Raw genomic sequence first — 14,509 nt, forward strand, 5'->3', positions numbered from 1 at the left:
TTTGCCCTGGAGCATCCCTGAGCCCACCCAATTTTTGCAGCAAGGCCAAGGGTAACCCCTCAGATCTCTTCCCCGACCTGGCACTGGATGCAGGCATGTCCAGCGGGACAGAGCTGCCCCCACACCACTGACCAAGCAGCACTCGGACACCTCTGCCCCGCAAAGCCTGGGAGCAGCTCTGGGAGCTCTGGAGCCTGTGCTCAGGACCGTGTCCCTCTGGCCTCAGCACAGACTCCTGGGCTTTGCTGCCGGGCCAGCGCAGCTGCACGGACAGTCCTGGGATGGACAGCACATCCAGCCCTCCCGAATGAACACAGCTGTGCCTGTCGCTTCATAAAATAGAGTTTTTATTTGTTCATACAAATAGTATGAATTATCAGAATTTCATTTTCCTAGAAACATCTTTCTCTGTGTAAAATTAATTTGTGTTGTACATACCACAAAATACTCCATATATATTTTTTTTTTAGATTTTCTTTTTTGTGGATTTTTTTTTTGTTTGTTTTTCTTTCTGTTTTGTTCTTTTTTTTACAAATTGGCTACTACGCTATAGAACCATGTTACAGACAACACATCACTAATAGCTATACTGCACTTCTGAATACAGGACTGAATGAAACTCAGCCATAAATTAATGTTACAATATGAAAAAAGAATCAACCAACCAAACTTCTAATCACACCTCCAAGCTTAATTTTAAAAATAAGTGGGGGGTATTTAAAAAAATGCACTGATTCCAATATTAGCAACCAGATGAACATCACAGAGAATTCACCTTCATTGTTAGGTAAGGCTTTTTTACATCAAAAAAGTCTAGTGCAGACTTCATTATGAAGGATATTGAATCAGGACTAATAATTTGCTTATGATTAGAAGAGTTATTCTCTCTCTTCCTCACTCTCTGTATTTCCATTCTCCAACAAGTTTGCTTCACAAGACTTCTTCACAGCAGAGCTTGATTATACAAATTAAGCCCACACTCTGATGTACAGCTGAGGAAAGCATAGGGATATTAAAAACTTGTTTCCAGGAAACCGAGGAAGACATAGGGGATTCCAAACTCTTCCAGCACTGAGCAGCTGGCACACACGCTGGAGGGAAGTGCCTGGAAAGGAGCCCGTGCCAACACACGGTCCTGGAGGCTCCACCAGCAAAACACTCTCAGAAGTGGCACAGCCAAGGCTGGGAGCTCACCCAAGGGCCAAGTGGAGAGGTCAGGCTTCTTTCCATGCATTGCATAAGCTGCTAGAAGGAAGACTGAAGTTTTGAGAACCAAAAATCACTTGTTTTTCCACCATGAAGTATTTTCTTCTCAGTGCCTGCAGCTCCTTCACCTCAGTCACCCAACAGTGGCAGGGTCTGGGATAAAACAGATACACTCCTGCATTCATCACCTGCCCTGGCAAGCAGGACACAGAGTCAGGGACCTGGCTGGAGTTGAAGCCAAACCCCTAAAAAGTGCATAGATCCACCCAACTGCTCAGGCCTGCAGCTGGATTTTGCAGGACAGGAAAAAAGCAGGGGCTGTCAGCCTGCACAGCCCAGCAGGTCCCACATCCCACCTGTAGCCCCTGAAGTAAGACTGCATTGGCCCAAAGTGTCATTTCTTCACTAGAAATGGCTCAGGGCAAGAAGGAGAACTTCCATGTTTGTGGGAAGTTGTGTTTGGAGGCCAGTCCCAAGGAGGGATTTGCATCTTGCTCCCAGCAGCTTTGTAGGCAGCTCAGCCTGATGATGTTACGCATAAAATCTCCCTTTCCTTGAGGTCACCCACGTACACTGCAACCCAAGTGTGAACCCAGACACAGTGGTGCAAGTCCCTAAATCCCTTTGGAGGTGTGACACTGCTGAGCCAAGCCAAAAACCTTCAGCTTTGAACAAAGCTCCTAAGAGCAGCTCCCTGGCACCAGCAGCAGACCCCAAGCCAAGGCTGCTCTGCTCTGTCTGCCAGAGCAGGACTAGATCAGACCCAAACAGAGCAGCCCAGGCTCTGAGGAATGTTCTCATCACCCACAGCAGAGAGATTAAAGGGGCAGGCAGGAGTGAGGAGGCTGCAAAAGTAAAACAAACATTTGGGAAACACCACTGTATGGGCCCCACCACAGCTGGACACAGTTCAGCAATGGGCAGCTCCAGGGGGGAGCTGTGGGTAACTGCAGAGGCACAGGGCATGGATTTCTGTAGGCAATAGAGAAATATTAGGCATATGAAATTAGGTGTTCTGTTCATCGGTGCTTTTGTTGTTTCCAGTTTCACTCAAATTGCATATGGAAGCACTCCCATGGCAACAGCAGGAGATACTGGGTGCAGTGCATTATTTCAGCACTGCAGTTGAGGTGTGGGGAGTTTTGCTGCCCAACAACATCATATCTTTGTTTCTGCTAAAAATTCAATGAGAAAATCACTTCTGCTGCCACCTGCTCTGAAAGTGTTCCAGTCAAGCTGGAAGAATTTCTTACAGCAATGATAAGGCATCGGACACACACAGTGCTTATCAGCACCTCCTGAGCTCACAAAACACTGGCAGAGCTCTCAGGACAGCCCACCTAATCTGGCCTGGAGTCCCACAGCAACTGGTTACACACAAGGAGAAGGATTTCATTCTGGTTAAAGGTCTGGAGCCTCCTGTCCTGTCTGGCTGCTACCCCTGTGCTCAGCCAGGGCACCCAGGGACTTCCAGGAATATCCCAACACCAGCGTGCCCAGGTTGCCCCCTGCCTTCCTACAGATTCACCCTCGCTGGTAAAGCAGCACTTCTTCTTGGCTCTAAATAAATAATGCTCCTCAGGATATACCATGGGTGGGTGATGGACCAAAAAGTGATAGGAATTAATAGGGCTAGGGGTGATGTTCCTGAGTCTCATGTACTGGGAGGTGCTGCGGTGGCTGTGGGGCTGGAGCTAACAGTGCCTGTGCCATGTCCTGGGACATGCTCTATGCTGGGATGATGCCAGGCAGACACCTGGGGTTTTCCCAGTGGTTCTCCTGGTGTCTTTGGTGGCTGGAGGTTGTTCCACGGGCTGCAGGCATTGCCATTTCCCAGCAGTGCCTGGCATGCATGGATATTTTTGGAATGACACTTTCTGCAGGTCCCTCTGACCACACGTCACACACAGACACAGCATTTTAGATTTGTCCTGCAGTAAAAATTTTAAATGCATAGAGGGATTATGGGAAAGAACACCCTGGACCAAAAGCAGGAAGGAAAACTGTACTGAGAAGAGCTCTGCCCATGAAACAGGCTCTGCAGCTTCTCTGCCAGAAAAAGAGCACATTGCTCTCCTGGCAATCCTGAGCAGGAGCCCTAGGGCTTGGGGTTCCCACGCTTACAGCCACTGGCAAAACCTGCTGCTGCTCAGCAGAGGTATGTGGGGTGCAGGGATGCCCAGCATTCCTCCCACCAACCCCAGAGAAACCCCCCAGGGCCATGGAACTAACCAGAAAACTGTGGGATGAGGAACTACAACAGTGGAGCAGAGACTGGGACACCGGAATAGGGAAAGCAAGTGTTTATAAAGGCCAGATACCCGTAACAAAAATAAACTTGTGCTTTCCCTCCCTCCCTTCCCTCCCTTGCTTCTTTAGATTTTTAAATACAAATTTTTTTTTTAGGAAAAGTGGAAGCACTGTCTGTTACAAACCAAACCAAGGAGAAAGCAGAAAGGGAAAAAAACAAGGAAAGGACAGACATTAGAATTAAACAGTGTGGAATGTTAAACAGGTTACAGGCTACCATTCTAGCCAGTGCGGTTAGGCAGCTTAGTGAATTAATTGCTTAGGAATTAAAAATAAATTATTATAAAATAGATTTCTGTACATTTTACATACATATATATCTCTTTATATAAGCAAACCGTGCTGGGCAAGTAATAACAGAGGGCTTTCTCATGCCAGGCTCAGTCCCAGCCGAAGTCCTGCCCTGTCATCTGGTAGAACTTCATGTTGAAGGGCCGGTAGAAGTCCCGCAGCCTCTGCACCACCTCCTGGTCTATGTCAGGGTGGGTCCTGCCTTTGGTCTTCCCCAGGCAGTGGGGTTTGCTGCTGCCCTCCGCCTTCTTCAGGCATGGGAAGCCCTTGGTTTTGTTGAAGTAGAAGTGTTTGTCAGTGATGATCCTCTTGAGGCCCAGAAAGTCCTGGACCCTGCCCAGCTCCCCCGCAGGGTCGCTGATGAGCCTCTCCCCGCTGACAAAGAGGATCTGCCCGATGGGGAAGTAGAGGAGCCAGTTCTCCAGGTGCTTGGCATAGATGCCAATCTGGATGGCGCTCCATGAGGTGTCAATCAGGCCTGTAGTCCTGTTTTTGAAGGTCAGGCTCTCAAAGGTGGGGATGTCAGGCTTCTTGGAGAGCGTTTGGGTGTAGTCCGAGATGGCTCTGGTCACGGGGTCCCGCACCACCACGATCAGCTTGGTGCCCTTGGACATGGAGGAAATGCGGGCTGGGGCCTCCTTGGTCACAAAGTAGCTGGGGGTCTTCTCCATGGTGATCTGTCCCTCCAGTGTCTTGGGCATCAGGTCCCTGCCAGCAAAACACATAGACATGTGTCAGAAAGGCAAGGAAGAGGAACAAAAATATCCATATGCATTCACATGTATGTTCACACATAGATACACAAGAATTCTTCTCCCTAAAATGCCTTCACAGGCCATTTGGATCATACAGAGAAATTAAATTCACATTGATTTAGGGATAGGGGAGGGATTATTATTAAGGGCTACTGTATTAGAAATCCAGCTGAGTAATCTCCCAGTTATCCGTGAGTGGATTAGCTGAGCTACACTTAGGGCCTGGACCATGGCAGCAGGTACCACACCAGCTCCAGCCTGGTCAGGATGAGTCCTGAGCTGCACCAAGTGGCTGCTCTGGCTCATGTCTCTCTCACCCCTGAGACCTCAGCCCAAATCCAAAGCTCCTTTCCCCACAAGAATGAGAGGATGGTACAGCAGAAAAGCAAGATATCACTAGAGCACATCCACCTCACTTTCCCTCAGCATCCCAAATGCAAAGCTTTTCCCAATTCAGGCACAAGGGTGCAATTTTCCCTGGCTTGCCAACAGCAGGACTTCAATGACAGGTGTCCTTTTGCATCCAGTTTCACCCCCTAAGCAGAACTGCTTTACTATTCCCTATCACTTGCTTCCTCACATGAACTAAAAGGGGCATGAAGAGCTGCCCATGGCATCTTTGGCACAGTCCAGGAGACAATGAGGACAACCTCACCCCAGCACTACCCCACAGGTTACAGCAGGTCAGGATATGGGATACAACTGTGGAGAACACAACCTTGTTGCAGGACAATGCATGGACAGAACATACCTTCACAAAGTACTTTTAAAACTTCAAGCATTCAGCAATTCCACCTTATTCCCTGGCTATTTCTAATTAACCACGTGGGGAAAGAGTAGGGAGCTTGCAGAAATGATGGAAGTGGCACAAAGCAGGAAGAGTCATTTTTTCCTATCATTCACTAGGCAAGTTAAAATATTTTAGACCATTTGCCAGTTCTTTTCCTTTATAGCCCAAACGGACTCATTTGCTCTGGGCTGTGAGACAGTTGAAAAGAAAAGGCAAAAGGGGAGTCAGGCACGAAATTAAAGCTATAAAACTTGATTAAGTTTTCAAAGCATCGACTAAGCACAGAGAAATAAGCAGCCAGTGTGTGATCCGCAAGCCTGAAGCTGTGCTTCCCTCAGCCATATGACACCGCACAGAGGCTGTTCCCAGCAGCCATCTCCTCCCTCACTGCTTTTATGCTTCCACAGCAAAGATCACCAGGGCTCTTGCTATTAAAACAGCCCCTGATAATTTGTGCTAAAGCCAATGGCTGCCCTGATTAAGAACTCAAGGGAAGAAAACTGACCTGTTTGTTCTGAGGGCAAATAACAGGGGATCCAGGAATAAGAGGTCTGTTTGCATTGAAAATCATCCCATTTCTATGAAATTTGGTCAGTAGCTATTTATGCAACTACTGGTGAGCTCACGCTGTACCTGGCATTTTACTTCATCAGCTTCTAGCATTACCTTTGTGCAATCTGTTTACTGGCAAGGGGCACCCAGTGGCTGCATCTCCATCCTCCCTGTGAGCTGTGCCTAGAGGCTGCCTGTAAAGCCCCTTCTCCATAGTCCCAAGGTGGGAGACAGTCCCTGTGCCAAATCTGCATGGCACTCTGGGAGAAGTGGTGATGGAAAAGCTGAACTGGGGAGGAAGAGGATATCAGTTTGTGAAAATCTCCAGCCATGGCCAGAGGTGGTGGCAACCCTGAAGGCTGGGATTTCAAGTCCACACAAGTGGAGTTTCACATGCAGATAAAAATCATGCTGGTCTACCAAATACCTGGTATGTGAGAGCTTCTGGAAGGCAGGAGCCAGCATGTGTGCCAAAAACAGCAACCAGAATAAACCTCTGACTAATCCTTCACCTTTCTGGCCAACTCTGCAACCCCATAATGCTGTCACAGAATAGGGCCAGTCAATAATGCTCAGAGCAACTCTTAAATGTGTCATGGGCTGATGTAGATTTTGACATTTACTCTTTAAGTGGTATCTCTTTTTATGGCCACATTAAACCCAAGTTCTACTGACCACCAACTGCTTTTCAGCTTGATTGAAGAGGTTGTTTTCCACCCATGAAGTCTTTAATGGCCTGGGGCCTGCCTAGAGAGGAAAGGTTCCCAAAACATTCTCAGGTTGCCCATGTTGCACTGAAGCCCTTCAGCTTTAGGTCAGGTTCATCGGATTGCTGGTTGTATGGGGCCCTGCATTTTGGGACTGATTTCTCCTCCAGGACTACTACAGCCAGTATTTATCAGTCTCATGGGAATGATGCAAGGTTTATTATTCCCCTCCTTGCACAAGAAAAGGCATTGGGTAGGGCTAGGCTGTGAAACAGGAGGAAATTGCTGGGGATGGAGTGCCAAGTCAGTTGATTCAGTTGGGAAACACAGGATTCTAATTAGCATTTCAGCAAATATAGAGGAGCACACCATAAGTGGAAGAAAGCAGGAAGTAACTCTTTACCTAAGAGGCATCCATTGGCCTGGTGTTTGTCCCTTTGCAGAGCAATGCATCTCCTGAACCCACACTGCAGTTGTGGCTGAAAACACTCAGTTCTGAGCAACCTCCCAGATTGTTATTTTTGGAGAGGGCCTGAATTCTTGGCAACTAAAGAACATTTTTCTGGTGACCCATCACAGCAAGCAAAGCACAACAAGGCACATTGACACACCTACTGCTTTCAGGTTGGCCAACACAGACTGAGGTGAGCAGAGACCTCAACCCGTGTACAAGACCTGGATCCACAAAAAACAGCCCTCAGGCTCTTGGTCCTGCACTCCCTTCATTGTACCTGCATAGGTGCCAGGCATAGCCCAAAGCTGACCCTCAAGATTGTCTCAGACTCTGCTTTGTTTGTACAGTGGCTGCATGAAAGGAAGACAGCTGCAAGTGAAGCCAAATATTATGGCCCATGGATGCAGTTTGAACTTCTGACAACACCATATCCAGGAAAGCAAAGTTTTATTGCATGGGCATGTCAATTGTGAGGAGCTTTCCCATTGTTTCCATAACCTCCCACAGAGGCACCATCCATCATACTGGCAGCCAGAGACAGCAGAGCCTTGGGAACAGAAGGAACTGGTACACTGGCTGGTCTGAACTCAGAGTGGTGGAAAAATCACCAAGAATAATTTATTCCCATTCAAGCCACAGCTGGAGAAGGGCAACTTGGCCCAGCAGAACACTGCAGCTCCAACACAACACACTGGACATACGTTTTGGTGGAAGGAGGACCAGATCCAGACCCAAACATATCTGTTCCTGGGGCTCCAAGACAGCAAGGGCCATGCTAAATTGCTGCTGCTTTGGGAGGGGAAAGAGGACCTGTGATGGTGAGAAGCCATGATGCCCTGGCAGGATGCCGCTCCTTGGGAGAAAGGAGTAGGGTCCAGCAGAAACCCACTTTCAGCTCAGGGGTGGATGCAGATCACCCTGGGGCAGCTTGTGACCACTGGAGAGCCTCTGTCTCCAGGGAGCATTCTCACAGCACCACAGAGACATGGGCAGCTCCTGCCAGTACTGTCTGACACAAGGTGAGAAAGGCAGAGGTGCAGCTACCACTGCTGTTCATATGGGAGAGCAAAAGGAGATGACAGAGGGAATCAAGCTATGGGAAACAGGGAGCTCAGCTGAGCCCCAGGGCTGGATAGAGACACCACTGAGGACCATAGCAGATACTGTAGAAAATATAGTACAAAAACCTTGGCAAGCCATCCCTCCTGCCTTGTTATCCTCCTGCCTTCTGGCAACCTAGAGTTCAAAGACCTCTGGAGACAGCATTTGCATCCAAATCATCCCATTTCATAGTGATTGTGAACTGTCTAATCCTTTCAAACCCACAAATACTTCTGGTCTTGAGAACATCCCACAGCAGAGAGTCCCAGCTCCAAAGCACTGCCTCTACCTCCCATTTCAACTCCATCCACACTTCCCTGCTTGGGAAGGGATGAGCACCTGCTTACTGAGTATGGAAGAAGGAAATGAGGATGAGGAGCACCAGCAGACTCCCAGAATCCTTTATTCCCCACCAAGCCCAGCCAGCAAAGCACAAGTGGGGCTCAGCACTGATGACTAGGGCAGAGCTGCCAGAAATTGGGTCCCAGAGAGGAGAGGAAGTTGCTTTGTGAGCACAGCGATGAATATTGCACAGCTATGAATATTGCACAGGCAAAGAGCAAGCCCCTAACCCTGAGCTATTAACATGTCAAGAGGAACAGAGGAAAAGCTTTTCCTTTAATGAACATTTCCTCAGAGAAGTCTGCACCCTTCGTAGGCGAAGTGATAGGCTTAGTCTAAAGATGGATTGGCCTACTTTACCTATTAACCACTTAAACTAATGTAATGAAGGCTCTCTTCATTCAAACAGCCCTAATCCCCAGCCCCATGCAGCTCTGAAGCCTGAAATAAGAAAGATACTAAGATGAACTCAGCCAAGCTGTTGCTTGGAGAGGCACCAGGCAGGGGATTTTATGGGTTTTTTTTAAGTGCAAACTTCTCCAATGTGAAAACTGGACCCAGAGCGAGATAAATTTACAAAGTGGGAATGACAGGTGGCCACATAGTAATCCAATCCTGAAGCCTAATGCCCTTTGTGGCAGCTTTTGTCTGCACAGAGGGGCTCCAGGCTAATCTGCTGCTACTTCTCAAGGAGGAACGGGCCAGGGGGGCAAGGGGGGCAAGGGGACCCCCACAACCTGTTGCTGCATTGTTTGCCACCGGTAGGACAGAGCAGTGCAGGGCAGGGCACAGCAGTGGTGTCTGGTTTTATCCCTGGGGATGTCTGTTGGTCCCCCCATGCACCTCCTGCCACGGCAAACACCTGCTGGGATAAACCTCCCACTCTGCCAGAGCCAGGAGCCCGCAGCAGGGCTGAGCCTGGGGGGCTGCAGACACAACCTGTGTGTTGCCCTGCGGGCAGGGGTCACCGTCAGGCTGCATGCTCAGGTGTCCTGCTGCCCAACAGAAGCCCCAGAGCTGAGCTGGTGAGCTTTCCTTTCCAAGGAAGGTTTCATACTGGGTATATTCCTATCCAGCATCTGGAGCCACCCAGCATCACTCTGGGAGATGTTCCGCCTGTTCCAACAAATCCAAGTAATTAGTCCCATGGGCAAGTCTTAAAATCGGGTTGTCCTGTGATGCAGCTGCAGCACTGGCACCTTCCAGTCTCAAACCCCTCTGCTCCACACCACCACACTTCCTCAATTTCCCTCAGCAAACGTGACAAAACTCTCCCAGAGGAGATGGACAAGGTGTCTGGACAAGGTGTAAGGGGTGTTGAAAAAGCAGAAGTGCTGTTATGGTCAGGATAAAACACCACAGCACCTAGATGCAGCTATGGGATGCACGCTGGGGACCACTCACAGCAGTCCCCACAGCAGCTCTGCCAACAAACACAGCAAGAAACATCTTCAGTGTAGAATTTTTAGACTTTCTCCCCATGATTGTTCCCTAGAAGCAAGGAAAACAAGGGGAATGGGAGGAAAAGCAAGTCAAACGATTTTGAACATCAGCCATATTCATGCCAAACTCAGGTCTGTAACCCAGAACCATTTGCTTTGCAGCCCAGCACTGCATACACAGAACATCCAACCTATTGCTGGCCAGTTTCTACCCCATTCCTCACTGATGTTTCAAGAAGACAAAAAGCGATTCCTTTCCAGAAAACCAAATTTTGACAAATCTGATTTTTTTTCTGGGGAAAGTACCCCCCAAATCCTCCCAAGAGGCTGTCCAAGAAACCGCATAAGTTAGATTGAAAAGTTATGGTGAGAAGGTGAATAGAAATTCAAAGGGTAAACACCAAAGTTCTTCTCCAAGCCTACGGGGAAATAGATTTTTTAGCCTCCAGAGTAATGACAGAGGGTTTGAAAACCGAAGATGACACCAAGTTAAAGTACAGCCAGAACAACCCAGAACATGGTAGAATTCAATGATGAATTTAAATTTTTGCTGCATTTTTAATTTACAGGTTGGAAAGCAGACAGGCCCAGTGGTACCTGTTTGGAACAGTTCTGAGGAACCAAGTGCAGAAGGTGAGAGAGATTAAAGCTGTATCCCCTCAGAAGTTGATGCTTTCCAGCCTATTGCATCTCCCTCTGTCTTGTCCACATCCCAAGGGCAGTTTGGTACCCCATTCCCATCTGGGCATGGTCCTGTTCAGCTTTGCTCCAGTCAGGATCCTACCAAAGCCAAAGGGTTCATTTCACACCACAGTCTGTCAATCTGCCACCTTAAGACATTTTTGAAGAGGGCTCTACAGCAACAGCCAGTTCTCATTCTAATTCCTGCTGCTTCTCTGCCTTTTCTCTCCTCCCCATCTCAATAAATAAATTTAGGCAAGTGAGCTAATTATAATATCTTGAAAAAGAGATGTAGACACCCAGGGAAAAATGGGGTGGTACCTCCATTGGTGGTAGCTTTGCCTTACAGCTTATCCTTTCTGCCAAGGTGATTCCCAGTTGTTCCAAGTTTCCAAGGCAGCATGTTGCTGTCAGAAAGCAGGGAAAATGTACAGTGCTGGTAAGAGCAGCCAGGGCCTGGATTAAAACCATGCAGCTGCAGCCTCATACTGCCACCTGATCATGAAGAGCTCAGAGATGCTCTGGTAATCAAAACCCCACAGCATCGCCAGCTCAGCTCCCAAGGCCACCACACTGGTCCCATCCTGACCCTACCACGCCCTCTTCCCTGCATGGCTGATCACAAAACTGTTGAATCCCAGCAATACTCCTTAAAAGCAAGAACCTGACTAGCTGTGGGAAAGACTGTTAAAGTAATACAGCATTTTAATTGCATCACAAACCCTGCCACCTGCACACAGGTCAATTCACTTCAAAATTACCTTCTTGGCTTTGACTCTGCTTTCTGGTGCCAGCAATGGGATGAGGGAATGAGGGAGATGGAGGAAGAGGAAGAAATATAGAGAGAAGAAACAATAGAAATTTCCTCTTTGGGGGTGTGTTTACTGCTTTATTATTTGGTGCATTGTCTTACCAAAATTTTCCTTGGCTTCAGCTGCTGTTGCACCACAGACCTGTACAGTAGCAGGCAGTCTCTCTTCTTTTTATGACCAGTGGCAAGAGCAACATGTGTGCCTTTGTTTCAAGCAGGACTCTGTTGTTTGGGTTGGCAAATTATACAACAATAAAAGAGAATGGCTGGGAACCAGCCTCTGCCTTTTTGTAATGGATGTAACCCTATCCAGCTCTGTCAAACGCTTGCCACGATGATTACACAAACCAGATGATGGGAATTAATGAACTTTGGGAGTAAGGAAGGAGTAGGTGAAGAAGAGGGAAAGCAGGAAAAAAATATATTAGCCTGAAATTAATGTTTTTCTCACTCTCCTTGCCCCCTGACCCCAAATCTGCTTGGTGCTCTTCACTTACTGGGGAATTTTGGGGATTAAAGAAGGGAGAGGATAGTAATGGTGTGTGAAGAGTACCCATCAAGAAGGTGCTCTAGGACTTCAATGGGAAAAGAGCTGGTGCCCACAGTGGCATCACCATGTACCCCACAGGAACAGCCTCTGACCTGGCTGTGGAGTCTGATCTAAGCTCCTTTGATGCAGATAAAAAGCCTCAATCAAAGGTTTGGGGACTGGGGAGACAGATGGCCCTTTCGTCCCCCACTCCACGCGGCACAGCCGGGATGCACCAAACGGCCCTGGTAAATCAAAGCAAGCAGTGCCCCAAGGAGGGAGCAGCACACTGCTACAAATATCAGGGTTTAGGATATTTTTGGGGTTTAGGGGTTAACTTTTTTTTTTTAATAAAAGACTTTATCCACCTCTTCAAAAGTCACTGCATTCAAATCAGACCTAGGAGCCACCACAGAGGCTTGTCCCTCTCTCTGTGCTGGGAGATGGGGAGCTAACCCAGCCACAGAGCTGAACAGACAGTTTGCAGCAGCATCCAAGCACCAACCTGGACAAAGAAGGACCTGATCCATGTACAAACCCTGGAGAGTTTGTGCCTCTGGGAACAGAAATGGGTGTAATGAGCTCCACCAGCCTCTGCGGCAAAGGCAGACTCCCACCCTGTGCCATCTCTCACACAAATTCCTCCCCTACTGCATGAGACTAAATGGGTTAATTAGAAGCAGTCTCATAACCAAGGCAGGAGATGCTATCCCTCGCAGGGCTGCTGTCTTCTGTATCAAAGTGCCATCGATGGTGTACCATATAGCTGTAACCTAGAGGGGAGGAATAACTTAGATCAGCAGAAACACTTGATGGGAGTCTTTTCTGCACAGGACAGGCTTATGCTTTCACCAGACAGCACAATAGAGAAGCCCAGGTTCCACAAAGACTCCTGGGAGGCTGATGGGTGCTGTCATCATCACTCCTGGGACATGCTCATTCCTTGGCAAAGGATGCAAAGGCATAAAGGTGGTCATGGAAGTGGCTGATTGGAGCAATCCCCCTTCCTACCTGAGCCCATGTGCCATGCAGGGCAGACTCTGGGAGGAAGGGTTTAAGGAGCCAAGATCATCCTGGAAACTTGGAAGAAGTGCATCCTCCTTGCAGACACTCACATGAATGCGCCCACAGGGTGCTGTCCTCTCCTTGTGGCCCTCTCCTCTCCTGTGGCCTGGGGATCTCCAGCCCTGGCCAGAGGAGGGAAAGGGCAGAATGAGAATGGGCCAAGCAGCACACTGTCCTCTGCTGCTTTCCCAGCCTCCTCCCAAATTCAGCTCCAGAGGCCTTATTTTGCCTAATGCACTTTGTCCACCTAATAGTCTTCAGTCAATCTCTCTTCCAACCCCTTGTGTAGGTAACTACCCCATTCTTGTAAGTGTTCAAGGCCAGGTTGGATGGCCTGAGAAATCAGGTCTAGTGGGTGGTATCCCTGCAGGGGGCTGACATGAGAGGGATATTAAGGTCCTTTCCCACCCAGGCCATTCTGTGATTCCTCCTGAACCTCTGCATGCACAGCCTGTCCAAGGAAAGGCTCTTTGCTTTGCTCATTTTCACAAGCCCCTGCCCTTACACCATAGCCCCAGTCCTTGCACCAGTCCATCCCTCCCTCCATCTCCAGCCTAGCTCCAAGTCTGGCGAGTACCATACCTTCCCCCAATAAATCCTTCTGGCAGCCTGAACACTCCCAGGCTACTTGGTCATTCCTCAAATAGAAACTCCTCCAGCCTACAGAACAAACTCAGAATGTTGCCACTGTCACTAGGTAGATCAGACACCAACTGAACACAGACTGCAAGGATGTGGAGCTTTCTTTGGATTAGGAAGGGACAAATTTCCAATTATTTTTTCACCTCTTCTCCAAGTAACAGTGAGAGATATTATTAAGACAAACTGCTAAGCAAGAACTTTTCCTCCTCCTTTTCTGGAGCCAGGCAAGATATCCATCAATGTCCCCAGTTCATTACACAAGCCCTCCTCTACTCTTTATGTAAACACGGAAGCCTCTTTCTACTCCCCACCATACTTAGAAGCTCTGAACTTCCACTAAATGATTATCTTCACTGGGGGGAGAGAAGCAGCACTTTACATATCAAAGGGCTGCTTTGGAGGGATTTACAATAATTTAAGATGAAATGGTAAATATTCTATTCACTCCAGTTCATCCCCAGTAATAATTATAATCCTATTAGCAAGGTCCCAAGAAAGTGATTGCATTATCATCTAGCGAGCATCTATGTGGATTTCTTGGAGGGGTGGGATGGGGGAGGCCATATGCAAGTAAAGAAGGAAAAGCAACAAAAGATGCAGTTGCCAGCATCTCCCTTCCCCCAGCAGGATTTGGGCTCCATTGTCCCGATGCTTCAATAGTGCTTTGCTCTGAAAATAAGAGCTTTTGAGCGCAGTAAGGGGGTGGGGCTGAAATGAGCATCTTATTCCTCTTGGTCACCGCCGCTCCCCTTTCATGGCCGAGGGTCCCCCCTTGATGCCGCTCTGGCGACAAAGAGCACCCGGTGCTGCTCCTGCAGCCCCGGGCCTGCG

General features: G+C 48.4%; 1 protein-coding gene across 1 annotated transcript in view; it reads right to left on the reverse strand.

Moving 5' to 3' along the window:
• Positions 1-326: 326 nt before the first annotated feature.
• The window catches only part of LOC107212441 (heparan sulfate glucosamine 3-O-sulfotransferase 3B1-like), a 30,099-nt gene continuing 15,916 nt past the window's right edge, over positions 327-14,509 (reverse strand). Inside the window, exon 2 of the mRNA XM_015645687.2 lies at positions 327-4,515. Within this exon, the coding sequence (XP_015501173.1) occupies positions 3,897-4,515 (619 nt within the window). The 3' untranslated portion in view covers positions 327-3,896. The remainder of the gene's footprint in view (positions 4,516-14,509) is intronic.

The sequence above is a fragment of the Parus major genome, chromosome 18 (assembly GCF_001522545.3).
Source record: "Parus major isolate Abel chromosome 18, Parus_major1.1, whole genome shotgun sequence".
In the NCBI taxonomy this organism is placed as follows: Eukaryota; Metazoa; Chordata; class Aves; order Passeriformes; family Paridae; genus Parus; species Parus major.